This window comes from Solea senegalensis, linkage group LG9, assembly GCF_019176455.1.
Source record: "Solea senegalensis isolate Sse05_10M linkage group LG9, IFAPA_SoseM_1, whole genome shotgun sequence".
Lineage (NCBI taxonomy): Eukaryota > Metazoa > Chordata > Actinopteri > Pleuronectiformes > Soleidae > Solea > Solea senegalensis.
The window spans coordinates 12,999,276-13,017,511 of record NC_058029.1 but is presented as its reverse complement, the minus strand read 5'-3'; the positions used below and the strand labels follow the sequence as shown (position 1 = coordinate 13,017,511).

General features: G+C 38.9%; 1 protein-coding gene across 2 annotated transcripts in view; it reads left to right on the top strand.

Moving 5' to 3' along the window:
* LOC122774892 (CUB and sushi domain-containing protein 3-like) overlaps window positions 1–18,236 on the top strand; it is a 199,257-nt gene that overhangs the window by 54,139 nt on the left and 126,882 nt on the right. For both annotated transcript variants that reach the window (XM_044034485.1, XM_044034484.1), the window contains exons 6-16: window positions 6,162–6,274; window positions 7,679–7,756; window positions 9,057–9,144; window positions 9,887–10,011; window positions 10,501–10,622; window positions 14,288–14,391; window positions 14,651–14,763; window positions 15,045–15,227; window positions 15,903–16,229; window positions 17,570–17,764; window positions 17,987–18,125. In XM_044034485.1, coding sequence (XP_043890420.1) covers window positions 6,162–6,274; window positions 7,679–7,756; window positions 9,057–9,144; window positions 9,887–10,011; window positions 10,501–10,622; window positions 14,288–14,391; window positions 14,651–14,763; window positions 15,045–15,227; window positions 15,903–16,229; window positions 17,570–17,764; window positions 17,987–18,125 — 1,587 coding nt within the window. The remainder of the gene's footprint in view (window positions 1–6,161; window positions 6,275–7,678; window positions 7,757–9,056; window positions 9,145–9,886; window positions 10,012–10,500; window positions 10,623–14,287; window positions 14,392–14,650; window positions 14,764–15,044; window positions 15,228–15,902; window positions 16,230–17,569; window positions 17,765–17,986; window positions 18,126–18,236) is intronic.

Genomic DNA, 18,236 nt, shown 5'->3' with positions numbered 1-18,236 from the left:
TGCTCACCAAACCAAAAAGCCATCTCATTCAAAAAAAATATTTTTTTGAATGGATTTTGTCTACTCAGAGTGCAGAATCACTGTATTTACATTTCTGATGCGTCATGTCTGACATCATCTCAGCTTTTGATACCTGCTCAGCTGTAACCTGATTGTCCATTGCTGTTATTAGCTGGAGGATTTTAGCACATTCACCAAACAATTTTTTTGGGCATTGACCATTAGAATGAATTGTTCCCATTACCAAATGTCTGGCTCACATTATGCGACTATTATCCTTTCTTATTTTCAAGTTGCATTCTTATGAATTATACATGAAATGCATGAATTAGTGAAATCATATAAATCTTGTGAGTTAAAAGCATTACAAAATACACATTATATGCCGTTATCTCCATTTACAGCAGGACATTTCATAACTGTCAATTAAGTGCCTCCAAAAACTCAAGTGTCTCAATTACAAAGTTATTTGAATTTAGGAATGCCATCGGTTGATATTCACTGTGTGGTGGTATTTGGTTGGCTAACAAATGCCTGATATCCATCAATGGTCCACAGCATGCAGCAATAGAAGCCTTATATCCCAGACACTGTGTTATAACAATGACACTACATCACTTTGCTGGAGTAAGTCCACTTTCCTTTCTTCCAATTTGTCCTCCGAAGAGTTGAGGAAAATCTGAAAGTACATTGTGAAACCACGTTGCCAATCCCTATCATTGCCATAGTCGGTCACTTTCACCTAGGTAGTGACAGTAGTAGCCTTCTGTAATTGGTGCCTCACTGTGTGTAAACACATTACTCTGTATGAGCCGTCATTTGTAAGTAGTGGATGCTTTTTCTAATACAGGTTCCGCCAAAATTTAAAAAAAAAATGTTTTAAAGCATTTCTCATCTTTGTTTTAGAGATAGGGAGGGCTTAGCTGTCCCTGGTATGAATATTTATATATGCGGTGTATATTGAAATTACATTTCTCCTAAACGTGTTTGCTGCCAGGCTAGAATACTTGTGATATTACATGCTCATGTGTTTAAAAAGAATAATTTAAGTGAGATTTTTCTCCTGTCCAGTGTCTAAAGGGACATAAAAAAGCAGGAGTTCACCAAGCGATGCCTTGATTTGAAGTATCTTAGTTTTTTCGTTATGTGTGTGATGAGCAGTCACTGTGCATCTCTTGAATACCAGAAATGATGAAAAGATGAAATTATTGCGTGCCTCCAAATGTCAGAAGATGTCAGGGAGTGTTCTTTTAAGCCCTTAAATCCAAGCGGGACCTAGTGAGCTTGAGTGCAGTGGGCCATAATTTCAGAGAGATGGTTTCAACTTCACCAGGTAAACAGACAACCAAACAAACACGATTCAAAGAGAGCAATTCTCCCATGCCTATAAAATTCATTGCTCTTGCTCTTGTTTTATGAGTGTCTATGGCTGTGTACAAGGCCATTGGACAGCTAAACTTTCAAGCATCCTAACATATAGCGTCAACTGCATTCAGAGACAAGCAAATTGTCAATTTACCCTTGAGTTATAGAAGTGCTTAATGATGATTGGCAGTGTGAAACCTCAATGTCAGACACATATAGACACCTCCTCTTAGCTTTTTTTTCCCCAAGCAAATAGATATAACCAATTTAACTAATCCTCCCTTAACCTGTAATTTTACATGCAGTTATCAAGTATGAGACGTAAATGACAAAGACATTTGAGCCCTGACAAAATAGTTAACCTCAGTGCTTGATAATAAGAAATAGAATCCACAAGACATTACAGTACATAACAATTGATTCCTTATATAATTAATAATGAGATCAAGTCCTCCATACAGAATAGAGAGACTCACTGATTTGGTTAAAGGAGGATGAACATTAGGGATGCAATCTTTTTTGAGAGCATTGTTGTATTTCACAATAGAACGCTTTCAACATGGTTTGCTTGAAAGCCTCAATGTTTCCATGAGGCCTTCTGAACTCCTTACCAAAGGCCTTCAGTCTCCAAATTCCAACGTTTGGAATTATGACTCAAATTGCTCTTTTCCCCATTATCATCAAACCAGCTGAGGGTTCAGACTCGAGGAAGTGATGTTTTGAAGACTCAAGGTGGAGATACTGTTAGTTTTCAGTTAAGCTGTGCTCTACTGTACTTCCAACCTTCCTGTCATACATCTGTGGATGCACTTGTGTTTGAAATCAGGCAAATGTAGAAGTTGTTATAAGGTTGAAATCATAACTGCCTGATTTTTGCAGTTTCCTGAAAGTAAATGATACAATTTATGATACTTGAAAGTCCTAACATTCAAGCACCATTGGGTATGAAAATGTTTTGCTGACACATTGTTGGAGCTTTTATTCTTTTATCAGTTGAAGATTTCTATTAGATCTTAGCAAATGAGTTCATTGATTCCATCACTGTCATGCGGGGGAAGTTTTTACACATCAATCAACGTGAAAATGGAGGAAAAAAAAATCTGTTTCCTTTGACAAAAGTCAATATTGAGGTCTTGCTCAACCAAGGAAAACAGTTGTTTGTTATTCAACTGACCTTTTAATATGATTGTACATTCTTGTTCACAAAGGGCAAAAACTACAAGCAGTGGATTATATGTCACTCATAATTTCAAATGTGGACGAACAGGGTAAATCCAAAATGGCTTTTTTTTATATAGCCCAGTGTTGACTAACATTGAGTCCATATGTTGTTAATATGCTAAGAGAAAATATGTTACTTCACTGAGCATTCTGGAAATATTCCTGCTTGGTTCACTATGAACAATCCCTTTTCTTTTCAATTGACTAAATGGTTGTCAGAAAACAAGTACAGCATTCACAGCAGGTTGAAATTACCATATGTATTAGATTCAATTCCATCTTTCTTAAAATGTATTATTGATCTTCCCGGTCAAACAAATGAAAACGTGTGGGAAGAATGCATTCCTAACTGAAGGATGGTAAATTGACAGTTGACCCAACTTATTTTACCATTGCAATTATTGTAACAGACTACTGGATATACAGTTTTCAGAAGCCAGTCTGTTGGCAGACAGGCACCAAATTGTATATCCCCGAACAGCCTCTGAGGAGGGAGTAATTTGATAAGGGATAGGGGGCACATAAAAATTTTCTTACAAATACTCCCTCTTGTCAGATTTGATAGAATATGTGTGGGAGTAAAAGGCAAAATCACCAGGCCTTATCTTTTTTGGCAAATTTGAATTGATCGCTCATTATCTTGGGTGCACCTAAGTATAACCAGCTTCTCTGTAAAAGTAAGTAGAGGCACCAGAGATTTCAGCTCATCACTCTGGCCTTGATGCCAATTTGGCCAAACCACCCTCACATTGGGACTTATGTTGATATTTCTGATGAGATTGTCATGCTCACTTCAACCCCTCATCCCATATTGGCCTTATTTTACACGGAGAACATGATGTGAACTCTTTAACATTTTATAAATTTACTGCAATGCAATTGTTTTGAGAGATGTTCCCAAGCCAATGATATGAAGCATTTAAAATCTTGGATCAAACCAAGAATATAAAATGTCACACTCATGCCAAAAAGTAATGTCTTTCAAGTCATATTGCATATTCATGATGGTATAAATATCTTTGGTCACACCCCTGTGCCACACTCGACGCATAAGTGGTGTGTGTGCAGCTCATGCGAGCCTCATATCTCACGGTCACCTCACGCATGCGTCACACTGCTCATCGAGAGATTCGTGCTCTTGCCTGTTTTCCACAATATGCTGCGCAGCAAAATGCAGTCAAATTGATCTTTCACCCCAGTTTAAATATGTCACAAATATCTATCTATTATTATTATTATTATTATTATTATTATTATTATTATTATTATTATTATAATTGTATAGTACCAGGTACTTTTTTTGTTGCCCTGCTTTGGCGAGGTTCCAGACTTAAAAATCCTAAAAAAAAAAGCGTTAATCGCCAATATTTAGCAATGAGTCTGGTGTATTTAGTGACAGCACTGCTGAAAGTAGCAGGACTGAAACATACCAAAAGGTCCTATTTAGTTTAGTTCAGTACATAGACTCTCATAGTTATGGCCATGTTCAAGGGCAAACCCTTTGTAAAGCAGCAAGAGCTGAAGCAGTCACAGATATGCAGCAGACATGCACCCTGTCAGATGCTTGTGAGATGCAGTAAATCAGGTATGTTGCCGTTGTGAGCTGTGTGTGCATCCAGGCCCTTGTATTAGTATTAAGAGATGAGCAGAATTTGACAGTGAAAATACATAATGTTAGGAATCCATCTTATCCTTCTCAGCTTTTGTCACTCAGTATGCACTGGAGGCCATGCATTGGGAAACAGTAGACAACAGTCACTTTTTCTTATCAGCCTTTATATTTGTTTCCATGACAGTTAAAATGACAAGTACCAGTGATGTGGATCAATATTTTGCAAAGCAGCCCTGAATTATTTAGAGCAACTATTCAGCTTTTGTTGACATTTCTTTACAGACTGGACATACAAGGACAACTTGAGAAAATGCCGTTAGTAATGTATGTAGTGTGAAAAGACATTCATCCTTTTCTGTGAGCATGTTTCATGAACATTTCGGGCACATAGTGAGAGGATGTATTTCTACTGTGGATACCAGGCATCCAAACCAAGTCACAATTCATTTTATATCATATTTCACTTATCAGGGAGATCTTTGTGCAGGCTGTTATTATGAAAATTATAATTAAGCGAGCTCCACCGGTAGATCCTTTCAAGTATGTCTTCTGTAAGCTGTCATTAAAGCTTTATTTACTGTTGACAGCACATCATGTTTCACTTGCTCCATCATATTTTACACTGTGACAACTGTATATTCACCTTCGCTGGTCTTAAATTTGGAGCATCACTCCTGTGCTGCCTGGAGCCTCCGAGCACCTTCCTGATGGCTGTAGCTTTATTGTCACTATCCATTTTCTTTTGGACTTCGAGCAGAAATCTTGTTATAATTTGCAGCTTCTACTGCAGGAAATATGTAGACAGTTTGCTCCAAATTGTTCAGCTAGTTGAAGGCTGCTCTTTTTCATTTTGCCCTTATGCCCGTGTCATTAGCATTTTATCAATTACACAATGAGAGAAAAGGTCAACTTTTGTGTGAAAATCAATTACCTTTTAATTCCCCTTTTAGTAACAACCAATTTCTCTCCTCAAGATGGATGATTGGGGGGAAAAATACCAGCATTCACAAACTGCAATTATTTTTCCATCTGTCCATCTGTCAGTCTGTCCATCCATCATCCTTCCATCGATCGTCTATAATACTTATCCTTTGAGGTTTGCATGGGGAACTGGAGCCCGTCCCAGCTCACAGTGGGCACACACTGGACACGTCACATTCAGTTTGCCAATCAGTTAAAAATCCAAATTGCAAAAGCCTATAATCTGTTAAATAGATGCATATCCCTCATTAATTAAAATGAGGAGAAATCAAAGTCAGGCAGACTTGAAAATACCTCTTTACTATATATTGACCATCAAATTAAAAGTCACCCTTTTGTCGTTGTGCTCCAATTCAATTTGCCAATTCAATTTGCCAATTCAATTTCTTTCATTTCAGCTTCTGTCTCTCTGCCGAGAAATGCAAAATATTGGAGTAGAAATGACATAGGAAAGCGGGTCCTAAACAACACTACACACACCTTGACACACAATAACACAGACATGCTCATTTGTTGTCACACTCCAACAACATAATGCTTTATTCTCTGGGCCAATCTGGAACACAAGGCTCACTACATCATGCTTGTTTTCAGCCTGTCCCAAGCCTCTGTTTAATAGCTACAATGGCATTGTGTGTTATTGACTGTGGTTTGACAGGCCGCAGTGCAGAGATTGCAAGGCAGTAGAAAAAAGCCATAGCTGGTTAGCCAGACAAATGAGGAGGTCTCTGGCAGCTTTGGATGTGTATGATTATAGAGCATCTCTGATGCTTTGGCCACATGCTGAATAAAGATTTTGATCTAAAACACTGACGCAGAACGGTCTTGCAACACACACAGTCACCAGAACATTTCTCTATTTGTTACTATTGATAATACATGTGTGGCAGCACAAGGACAGAAATGAACAAAGAACTCTGGAGTTTAAGTAAAATTAAGACGCATAATGTATTTTCTTTTGTTTGTGATTCTTTACACTCAGGCTAACTGGAGTGAGTATTCCAGCACCCATCATCAGCAACAAGAACTGGCTACGGCTGCATTTTGTGACAGAAAGCAACCATCGTCACAAAGGCTTCAGGGCTCAGTATCAAGGTAAGACATGGTTACCTCATTTACACACCGTAATGGAGGGTAAAGAAAATCACAGGGAAAAAAACAAATTGTAATTGCAAAACATTTTTGATCTTTGTTAACTGAATATTAAATAGTAGAATAGTCTCCCCTCTGTAGAGGGCACTGAGGCTTATTCAGCTTCAAACCATTGACTTCAAAGGACTGCTAATCAAATATTTGAGAGATAAATACTGTATATACTCTACTTCATTCTCCGATAAGAAGAAAAAGTCAGCTCTGGCAGCTTGATAATCCAATGCCCTGACATTGTTCTCATACAAAAAACTTCAGGGTATGTAAGTTAGGTTATGTGCTTCATTTTCTACTATAATGCAGAAGCCTAAGGCCTGGTTCCAAACAAGTAAAGAAAAAAGGCTTGCAACTTCAACATAAATAGCTCTATAAAAACTGCACTTAAGTGCATATGTGGCAAATGCTGTGTGGTAAATGAAAACAAAAAAATATATTGCATGAAAAATCACATCTCTCATCTATTGCAGTGCATTGTGGCAAAGTGGCTGAGCTTTCATATGCGTTTAATATTGATGCGGGGGGTGTACAGTATAGTTTTCAATGGAAAACAAGCACCAAAGTTTCTTTCCGAGTATACTACAGTCCTTATCTCGCTAAATAAGGGATCAAGCCAAGGTCTTCTCATTCATTGTTTTTGCTTGATACTGTACATCATTCATGGCTTTGGGACATTCTTTTAAATAATGACAACTGCTTGCATTTCATCCTTTTGTATGCAATCTGTCATCTACTGTGTTGAATAAGATGTTCTTAAGGTGATAGTTCAGATTACTTGTTGACTGCCAGCAGGGACATAATTAAAACTCATTGGCTGCCAGCCATTTTCAGAGCAGTGGCCGAATTGACGTCTATAGCAGTCAATGGCAGCCAATGAGTTTGAAGATTTTAGACATCTAATAAAAATGATCGCCAGCTTAAGACGATAATATTTCCTACATATTTGCCATGTTATCTTGCAATGACAACTACTGGTCTACTGCTGCTTTGTTTTTTGTGAACATCAAGACATCATAAACGTACTAACGTACAAACACGTTTCAATTTTATTCTGAGTAACATCCCCCTCCCCCCCACCTGCTTTAACCATCCATTTCTTATTCACTGTTTAATAAATCTGGGTTATATGAACAGACAAACATGAAAAGCTAATTTCGTCTTTATGGAATTGCCAAAGCAACGCGTACTGCGTCAGCGCCATCCAAATGATTTATGTTGTGAAAGAATTCAAACAGTAGCAATTACATGTTGATGTATTTCATAGGACTAAGTATTATCCAGAGAAAGAAACAGTTCTACTGTTTAGCTGTTGCTTCTTTTATCTAATGAACTCTTTCCGTTGCTCTTGACCAGTGAAAAGCTCTGGAGATCTTAAATCCAGAGGGGTGAAATTATTACCAGGCAAGGACAACACTAACAAACTGTCTCTGAGTAAGTCTCTTTATTTTCTTTATGCAACTGTGTAATTGTTATGATTTTTTTGTTTAAATGGGACTCTCTGCGTCCTTGTGTCCTTCTTGTTTGCCTTCTTTGCTGCATATTTTTGGCGATGGAATTAAGCTACAGCACTAGATTTTGCAGAAGTGTAGCCTCTTTTTCTTCCGGATATCCCAGTCTCCCTGCAGTGGCGGATTTGATGTCCTGACAGAGCTGAACTCAACTAGATCGAGCCAAATTATTTATATTGCAGCAAAATGCTAAATTTGATCAGTTTCAGATGCCCAGACCTCCCTCCATCCTGTTGTATTATTTAAGCAATGCATCAGACTGACTTATATCCATTCACTGTGTGATTTATTCACACAGGAGTCGTCAAGGTTGAGTGACCACTCACACAAATGATTTGTGTACACTCAGATCAAAGTGAATGCATTTTAATTGCTTGCGGAGCTCTGTCATTAACATAAATCTGAAGCACAATTCCCTTTAACTCCACAGTGTGCTAAACATTTCAGCGATAACAGGTTGTAATCTTTATTACCTTATGTGTCATTGATTCAGCATTGCATGGAGACATGAATAATGCAAAGGGCTGTAATCTTTTCTGCTAGACAATACTGTATATCATTAAAAAGACTGGGGAAATGCTTCATTTGCCCTGTGGATTCATTGCATATAATTGAACCCATAACTGCGTTATAACCCACAACAATTAACTTCGAAGCTGATGAACTTCCTGAAAGAAGTCAAATATGGAAACACATGCTGGTAGACCATCTTGGTTTAAAACAGAAGTGTGTGTGTGTATGAGAGGGAGGGAGAATTGCTGCCTTACTGTAACTTACAGAAAACCTTGAGGATAATTATGATACTAAATATTTCATGAATTCATTTCTAGTGCATGAGGTCTTTGATTTACAGATCAGACATAAAGAGTTGGTCAAATTCCAAGCCACCGCTTTAAGTTCTTACAATAATAAAGGCTGTGAAAGTGTGTCAGCAAAGCTTTTTGTTGCTCCTGCAGTTGATGGTTGAAAGTTACTTTATCTGCTTTGACCCTGCGGTGCCCAGATAGAAATCCATTTTTTTTATTTTCTTTAGGCCATGAAAAAAAAAGTGTTGCTTTCGACCTTGTCACTCATTAATGAGAATATAAAAAATATGAATGTTTGCTGATTGGTGGTGCTGAAAAGTGAGTGCTTTTTCTTCTTCTTTTTTTTGTTAAGCATGAAACTTGGAAAATTAAAGTGTCTCTCTCACAGCATTCTTGGCCCATGTCTTTCTCACTCAGTGAATGAAGGCGGAATCAAACAGGTGTCTAATTACTGTCCAGACCCAGGGGAGCCGGAGAATGGCAAACGTATTGGCTCTGACTTCAGGTGATTTTGTGTTTCTGCAGCTGAACTGAAGGAGCATGGATTTTTGAAATGGAGAATAGGAAAATGTGTGAAATGTGGAAAATGTATCAATCTCTCATATACCAAATGTTAAATGTATTTTCAGCAGTTGGGGAGAAATGTCTATGAGCAGTGCAGTCTATTTTAAAGGTCCACTGTGTGCCATTTAGGAGGGTTTATTAGCAGAAATTGAATATGCTACCTATAAGTATGTTTGTATAAGTGTATAATTGGTTTAAAATGGACAAACTAGCCATGGCATACTTTTCACATTTTGTCAACTGACATCCTTTCTAGTAGAAATGTCAATATTTGTAATACAGTGGACTATTTAATAACTTAATAACTCACTCTTCAGATTATTGGCAGCGCGCACACACACACACACACACCGTATTCTTAGTCTTTCAGAGGAGGACAGATATACATTTTCAGACAAATTTCATTGATATTTAACTCTAAATATATATTTTACATATAACTATACTCACAGTTTACCATGTAGATTTACAACCACTATGTGGGAAATGGTAGGCCATTAATAAATACATTTTTTAAAAGTTTATTTCCTAATCATATAACAATAATAATAATAATATAATTTATTGATGCACAGTGGAGCATAACCCTGGTGTGAGGGATATAAAACATTTATTTGATCATGAGTCACTTTTGAGTCACTGAATGCTTTTTCAGGCATTAACTGTGTTTGTTATCATCTCAGCATCGGAGCAACTGCTCAATTTACCTGTGATGAAGACCATGTGCTGCAGGGCTCTAAAACGATTACCTGCCAGCGTGTTGCCGAAGTCTTCGCAGCTTGGAGCGACCACAGACCCGTCTGCAAGGGTAAGCGAGGCTCTTGAAGAGCTAATAACATAGTTTGAATAAGCCAGTGCCTCTGGACACAAGCGCTATGCAGATAGAGGAAAGTTCATTTCTGTTAATTATGTATGAAAGCCTCTGCTGCAGTGCTGTACTTTGTCATCCCAAAAGGCTCTGCCTGTTTTTCTATGTTTCATAATACCTGGAGCACCTTTTAGATTTTGATTAATGGAAATGTAGCTAATAGACCTCTTCGCTACTTGTGCAAACAGTACATTACCTTGCTGTCGTGCTACGGTACAGGGCATATTACAGGGCTTTCCAAGCTTTCCATCAACATTTATTTAAAATTTAACAATCCTTGTTCTGACTTGGGGGCATTGTAGGCAATTTACATCATGCACACTGAATAGCAATGTATAATTTACACATATTTCTTAATGTTCAGTGATATTTTAAAGCTGTCCTGCATTTCTTGACTGCATCTCCATGTCTGTTTTTGTACTGTTTCAGTGAAAACGTGTGGCTCAAATCTACAGGGACCATCAGGGACATTTACATCCCCAAACTTTCCTATCCAGTACGAAAGTAACTCCCAGTGTGTGTGGATCATCACAGCCAGTGATCCAAACAAGGTATTAGAACAGTCAGGTCTTTTCTGTTTACTCTACATTTAGTACTATTTGCTCTTGGACCAAGTCTATGAAAACTTACTGCTTATGTTCTCATATGGAAACCTTTTCCATGGCATGGCTCAACTCTACACGGTTTGGTTGGTTTTCCATATATAATGTATATATAACCTCAACGTAGGCGGAGACATCGGAGTCATCATAGCACGGCTGCATGAAACTGCTGTTACTTTGTTTTATATGTGATAGACACAAACTAGTGACATGTAAAGCAGTTATTTTTGATGTACTGTACTTTTTGATGTAGTATTGCTAATGGAAAAACATGTTGAGTCGTACTGTGCCGTGCCATGCTTGTACGAGGTAGTGGAAATGTGCCTTAAGTCATTTGGACCCTCGTGCTGTTCCCCAATTCTGTATGTTTAACTTAATGAATTCGACGGGGATACAATCTACACAGTTCAATTTTAGTCACATTAGAGTGCTCAAGTTAAGTTTGTGTCACACCCATTCACATTTGCTCTTTGAATAAAGCAGTTTGCACTGTAAATATGGTAATTATAAAGATGAATTAATGACTTTACTGGATTTTTTTTATTAAATAAATCCCAGAGAGAGCATAAGGAATACATGCTCCCACTGGTCCTTTTTTCCAAGCAAGTGTAACAGTTCCTCATTAGTTTTATAACAAATGCAAATGAGCAATTCTTTTTGTTTGCTCTACTGAGTGAACCTGAACTGACCTTTTTATATTAGAAAAATCTCTTTGCCTGCAGTATAGAATATCTGTCCTGTCATTCTCTTTCGGTACATGCATTTATGAAGGCATTTATTTTCCAAGGGCTTCTCAAGGTGGAAAAAGACTGCATAGAAAATGCCTGCATTTTGACTAAAGTTGATCAAATATGCACTACTTTTTGCAACTTCCTGTCTGCGGTTTTTGACAGAGCAATCAGAATATTTTGCGATGGGTAGGTGATCCCCCAACTATGTTCCTATTAAAGTTTGGTAAGAATCTACCCACTGATGACGTTACAAACAATTCCAAGAAATCCCCATCTCTTAGTCGTCTGGACTGGAATATAAACATTTCAGGTGCTGGTGTGTAAAACACAGGTGACAAAGTGTTTAAGCCTTGGTGGAAGTTGGCCCTCTCTGAGGGCTCTTGTTAGTATATTTAGCTGCAGAGAACACATTTCATTTCTCACTAGACAAACAGTGTGACCATGACTGTCGGTAAGTGAGTGATTCACTTCATTTATCTAGGGAAATAGAAATGGAGGAAAATAATGATTGAATGAGACCAGCTTCTCCCCAAAGTGAAGAGGTCAAAGCTGTTTTCCTGATGGTCATTACTGCTTCTCTGCATCAAATTTGGCTCTATTGCTTTTCTGTCCAATGAGTCATACACAGGTTTCAGCTAACTGCTATCCTGCTAATAAACTATTACCAAGTAGTGCTCAATCAGAACTCACTAGGACTGGCAAGTATCATAGCCGTGTGCCACTGTGCACTATCCTAAGCAAACAACCCATGTGCTTGGCACTGAAACTTGGTCCATCAGTGTTATTGTGGTAATTATGCGTACATTGTAAATGAGCTGTTTCACATGGATTTTATGCTTGCATTGTCCAGTACATGGTCAGAACAAAAGCATGATGAGGATAAGCACTCAGGCATCATAATATGTTGCCATCAGTAGAAGTGAATTTTTGTGTCTTCACTAATCCTTTCAATGACACACGGTAGAGTAGTGGCTAGCACTGTTGCCTTACAGCAATAAGACCTCGGTTTGCGACCAAATATGACCAAGGGTGCTGCTTTATGGAGTTTACATGTTTTCCCTGTGCGCGCATGGGCTTTCTCTGGGTACTCCAGTTTCCTCCCACAGTCTAAAAACACTACATAGGTTAATTGGACACTCTAGATTGCCCGTAGGTGTGAATGTGAAAGTGAATGGTTGCTCATCTCTGTATGTTGGCCTTGTGATGGACTGGCGATGTGTACAGGGTGTACTTTGCCTTTCACCCTATGTCAAGGGGGGGATTGGCTCCAGCACACCCGTGAACCTCATGTGAATGAATGAATAATCCTTTCAGACGGAGTATAGGCCGAGACAATGTGCCTTCATTGTGTAATGTCTCAGCAGTGAAAGCAGATACCAGACAGTTTGATTAGTGAGTATGTCAGTGTAGCTACTGCTTTGCACATTTGTTAGGGGGTAAAATGTGTACCATTGACGGCTGACATACATTTCTTGGATAATTGTGGACAAACAATAGATAATGTAGAGCCTTGAAATTGCCTTTTAATTATTGGTTCATAGTAGATTTGTGTATTTTTGAAATGTGAGGATATGCCACTGTGTCTTTATTGCTTTCATTGGATTGTATAAGGTTAAAATTAACTCGTCAAAGGCTTGTTAGAAAACAATCAGAACTCTGATGTGTTTGTGAATGTCAAGATTTCTGTGCACTCAACAACAGTGAGCTGTTAAAAAGTCTAAGCTGACTGCCCAATCAGCATGTTGCCAAACAAATCGTCCAGGCAGAAGACCACCTGCGCCTGATTGGCCAAATCCTTCCAGATGTCTGCTCATGTTAATATTTCATTCTCAGTCTCATCACATGAAAGGGAGAGCAGCTCTGGATTTCTTTCTCATTCTGGGCGACTTCTTACATGGTTGGGTCAGAACAGGGAACACGAACTGCATGCTGAGGTACTACAGGAGGTGTTGCAGGTTCTCTATCAGCATGACCTGCTCCCTGCTGTAGTGAAAGCTGTAGACACTCAGTGCTGCTCTTCATCTCAGGGAATGAGAGGAAGAGTAGAAGACCTTAAACCTGACAGAAGCAGTCCAGCATACCAAAGCAGGTCTCCAAGGTCTGCAGCTCTGTGGAAACACGAGAAAAATAATGACTCGTTATGGAAAGTGAAAAGAAAAAGTAAAACAAAGGGTACTTTTTTGTTAATCCATTTTTGGTTAAGGTGTGTTAGCAAAAGATGTTCTGTCAAATATTAACATCAGTTTTCATGTGAATGTAGGAGACGTGTAGCTATATGTGCATTAATATGTGCATAAAATGTGGTGCATTTTACATTAAGATTAATGTTGAGTATTTAAGTATGTACAACAGTGGAGTTAGAGTGAAGAACTCAAAGATTATAATCTTTCCATTACACATAATAATCATGTTAATCAGGTCAGGTAAGTGCTGCCTGCATTGATATTTGGATTTGTCAGAGGTGCCCTCTCTGATTTTGCATGCACACAAAAGGTGATATACAAGTGCTGGCTGAGAGAACATAATTTCACAACCTCAAAATGTTAATGACCTTCATTGACACCTCTGATTGAGGGGTTTTGGCTTTATACATGAATAACATGAATAAAAGTGTCTCTTAAAAATAGCAACAGCAATTGTGAATGGTTGAGCTGTCAGTTTGGACGACTTTCAAACAGTAGGATGAAAACATTTTCTCCAGGGGCAGACAATGTGGCTTTTGTTGTTTTTTAATGTGGATAAGAATGTCTACAGTTATATTTTTAAAAAGATGTGCACACATTCCGACACACTGAGCGAATCTTCCTACATATTGCTATTCTTCTCAGGATTGCCTCGCTGATACTTTGAAGATTGTAAAACTTGCTTTGTATTTCATCACAGGTTATTCAGATTAACTTTGAAGAGTTCGACCTTGAAATTGGGTATGATTCACTAACCATTGGAGATGGAGGGGAAGTAGGTGACTCTAAAACGATAATACAAGTGTAAGTACAATATAAAATTCTTCATTGCACCATAATGATATAGTCAAATGTTGCAAAGCTAGTTTCATGAAACCCCCCTAAAAAGGCACCCTTTCATTTCAGGCTGACTTTGTTGAAAAGGGATCATGATGCAGCTTACATAATTTGTTTTTCAGTTAATTTCAAAAGAGTTTAGTTTCAGTATGACCGTGTAATCAGGGGATGTTTGAAAAGTGTATTTGTTGGTGAGTTGTTTCTTTTGTTGTTGCTCTGGCTGCAGGCTGACGGGCAGCTTTGTCCCAGACCTGATTGTCAGCATGTCCCATCAGATGTGGCTGCATCTCCAGTCTGATGAGAGTGTTGGCTCGATCGGCTTCAAGATCAACTATAAAGGTACACAGGCTTGTCTGCTGATATCATCTCTGACTGTCTGTATTGATGTCCGTGTCTCCGTCCATTTTCTTGTCTGCCTTTCTGTCATCCCCTCTCTGTCTCTCACTCTCCTCTCTATCTCTGCTACCTCAGAAAGTCTTTACCTGGACTTTTTTTTTCTTTTTATGTTGAATGAAATAGTGCCTCAAAGTTCTTGGCTGGACACAATCCTTATGTGGACCCCTTTACTTTTCCTATTCCCATCCATCTTTCCCTCTCTCCTCCTCTCCTCTCACCCACAGAAATTGACAAAGAGAGTTGCGGTGACCCTGGCACACCTTTGTATGGCTACCAAGAGGGTAGCGGCTTTTTAAATGGAGACGTTCTGCGCTTTGAATGCCAGTTTGGATTTGAGCTCATTGGGGAGAGGACGATAACCTGCCAGAACAACAATCAGTGGTCGGCTAATATCCCCATCTGCATATGTGAGTCTAGTACTGGCTTTTTTCATGGTGGCTAATGAAGCCATTACTTATGCACTTGGAAAGTTCACAATGACATTAAACTATTGGAGGATTAATTGCAGTGTTGTTAAATGACGATGCATTGCATTGTGTGTATAGCTATAACAGCTATACACATAATGTAAAATAGGAAATTGATTGTGTATGCTTGCCTTGTTTTCTTGTTGATTTGAAAAAAGTAGACAGTGCAGTACACACTGTTATAGTATACACATATGCTGGAGAAGAGAAACCTGCATTATATTGTAAATGATCTTTTCTTGAGGCGACCAAACCCTCTCCTGTGAGTGTTACTGTACCTTACCTGTATCCTTAACATAAAATCTAGTTCTCTGTTAGTTAGCAGTGTCCATTGGGAGAGTGTACAGAAATCCTAGGTACCTATATTGCTCTGCCTATATTTTTGTACACTATCTCCTATTCTCAACCACCTGAACACTCGAGGGAGCAGTGCTGTCTCCTGATTGCTGAGCTTGTTATACAGTGCTGACATACTTCTATACTGATCTTTGTACATGATCCTGTCAGTGTGGATTGGCATGTGTTTTTTTGTCTGTGTTGTAAAACAACTTGCCTAACTTGGGACATTTGTTTTTGAAATCATTGCTAATATATTTTGTACTCTCCATCACACAGTTCCCTGTTTCTCCAACTTTACTGCTCCCATGGGGACCGTATTGTCTCCTGATTACCCAGAAGGCTATGGGAACAACCTCAACTGTGTGTGGCTAATTATATCCGAGACAGGCTCCCGCATCCACCTGGCTTTTAATGACTTTGACCTAGAGCCCCCGTATGACTTCCTCACTATCAAAGATGGAGACCAATCAGGAGCCACAATGCTGGGACGATTCTCAGGTGCGGAAGTTCCGTCCCACCTGACGTCCAATAGCAACGTACTGCAACTGGAGTTTCAGGCTGATCACTCAATGTCAGGACGGGGCTTCAATATCACTTATAGCAGTAAGTGATTTTTTGCTCATTTTAAGGGATATATCATAGCAAACCATTTCTAAGTAAATACTGTACATACCATGGTCAACCGAAAGAGGACCCAAACGCAGGTTGCAAAAAACAACAAAATGCCTTAAACCAACTAACAAAAAGGCAAAAACAAAATATACATTTTAAAATACAGGTAACACAACTGGTAAATGCAAGGAAAAACTACAGCAACACACTGACCTAAAACAAAAAAAACTGAACAACACTGGGGAGTACAGAGACTAAATACACAAGGGATGCAGCAATAGCTGAGACTATTAAGACACCGGTGAAACACATTAGGGCATGGCAGACAATCAAAGGAAACATGGGACAAGAAGCAAAACTCAAAAGACGTACACACAAAGGAAAAACTTCAAAATAACCGAAAACCAGACACAGAACTCAAATCCCAAGGTAAAGAATACAGCAAGAACAACAAGTCAAAAGACAACTGTCCAAACAAAGAACACTGGGATAATACCGGGATTATGACAGCGCTTTTTCATTTGTCTGTTCAAAGAATCATTGTGTTATACACACAGTTTGACCTCTCGAAACTCTGAAGCTGTGTGACCTCTCGACCTGTGTGACCTCGAATACGTACACGATCTAAAAAGAATTATGTAGCAATTGTCTTTAGATATGTACCGAATATCCCACGAGTTATATACCATTTTTTTAAGAAATAAAGGAATGTCAATGCTGTCATTCACAATTAATACTGTTTTATTATTTTCTGAATGATATTTCCTTATATTTCACGAGGGCCTAAAATGCATTAGAGCAGAGGTAGCCAACATAGTTTTGATTGTATTGAGTAACAATTGTAGAGTAAGTAAAATCACTAGGTTGAGAGAGGGTGTTCCTATTGACTGTTCTAATAAGCAGCTACATTTACACTTCCCCTGCATGGAAAGGTCACAGTTACAGCATTTTCAACAACTCAACACCGCAAATCAATTTAAAAAAAATAAAATAAGACTTTGACAATATGACATGTGTAGATATATACATCTGTGTAGCATTTCAGAGATGGAAAGACTGGTTCAGGTCATCAGCCAAATATGAGGGCGTGTGTTTGTCTGCTCTTTTTGAGTGAACCTGCCGATTGCAGCTTTGGTTACAGGTTGTAAAGACAGAAGCTGTTGTCACCCTCAAGTGTGAGGAGCAGACCTGTTATTTTTTCCCTCTCTCTCTCTCTCTCCCATGGACAGCCGCATCCATTTCCCTTATCTACCCACTCCTCACAGACCCCATTCCTCACTCACACGAGAGTGTTTGTCACTAGATCTTGTTCTCTTTCCTCTCATTACAAGCTTTTGGGCGTAATGAGTGCCCCGACCCCGGCATACCATTGAATGCCAGGCGCTTTGGAGACAGTTTTCAGCTTGGAAGCTCCATCTCTGTGGTTTGTGAGGAGGGCTTCATCAAGACACAAGGGGCTGACACCATCACATGCCATCTTGAGGAAAGCAAAGTGATGTGGAGTGGTCTCATTCCCAAATGTGAAGGTACTAAAATTGAATAGCTAATAATTATGGGGTCACTGAACAGATGGGGACTATTGATCTAGAAAGTTATTAATAAAATTATTAGTGTGAATTATGTGTCTGTTTTTTATGTTGCTAGACATAAGATTACTGTGTGGTATCATCTTCAAAACAAGTTTCCTCCTTAATCCATTTTCCCTTCCCACTTTTTACCAAGATATTTCCTCATCTTTGCTTCTCCAGCTCCTTGCGGGGGCCACTACTCAGGTCCATCTGGTGTCATCCTCTCCCCGGGGTGGCCAGGCTACTATAAAGACTCCTTGAGTTGTGAGTGGGTCATTGAAGCTGAACTGGGACGTTCCATCAAGATCAGCTTTGACAGGTTTGTTTGACAGTGCTGCAACAACTCAGCCGTGGAGACAAAGATACACACTCACACAGAGACCAAAAAGTAAGACAGCACATAATCCCTCATATACTTGTGGTGTTTGCA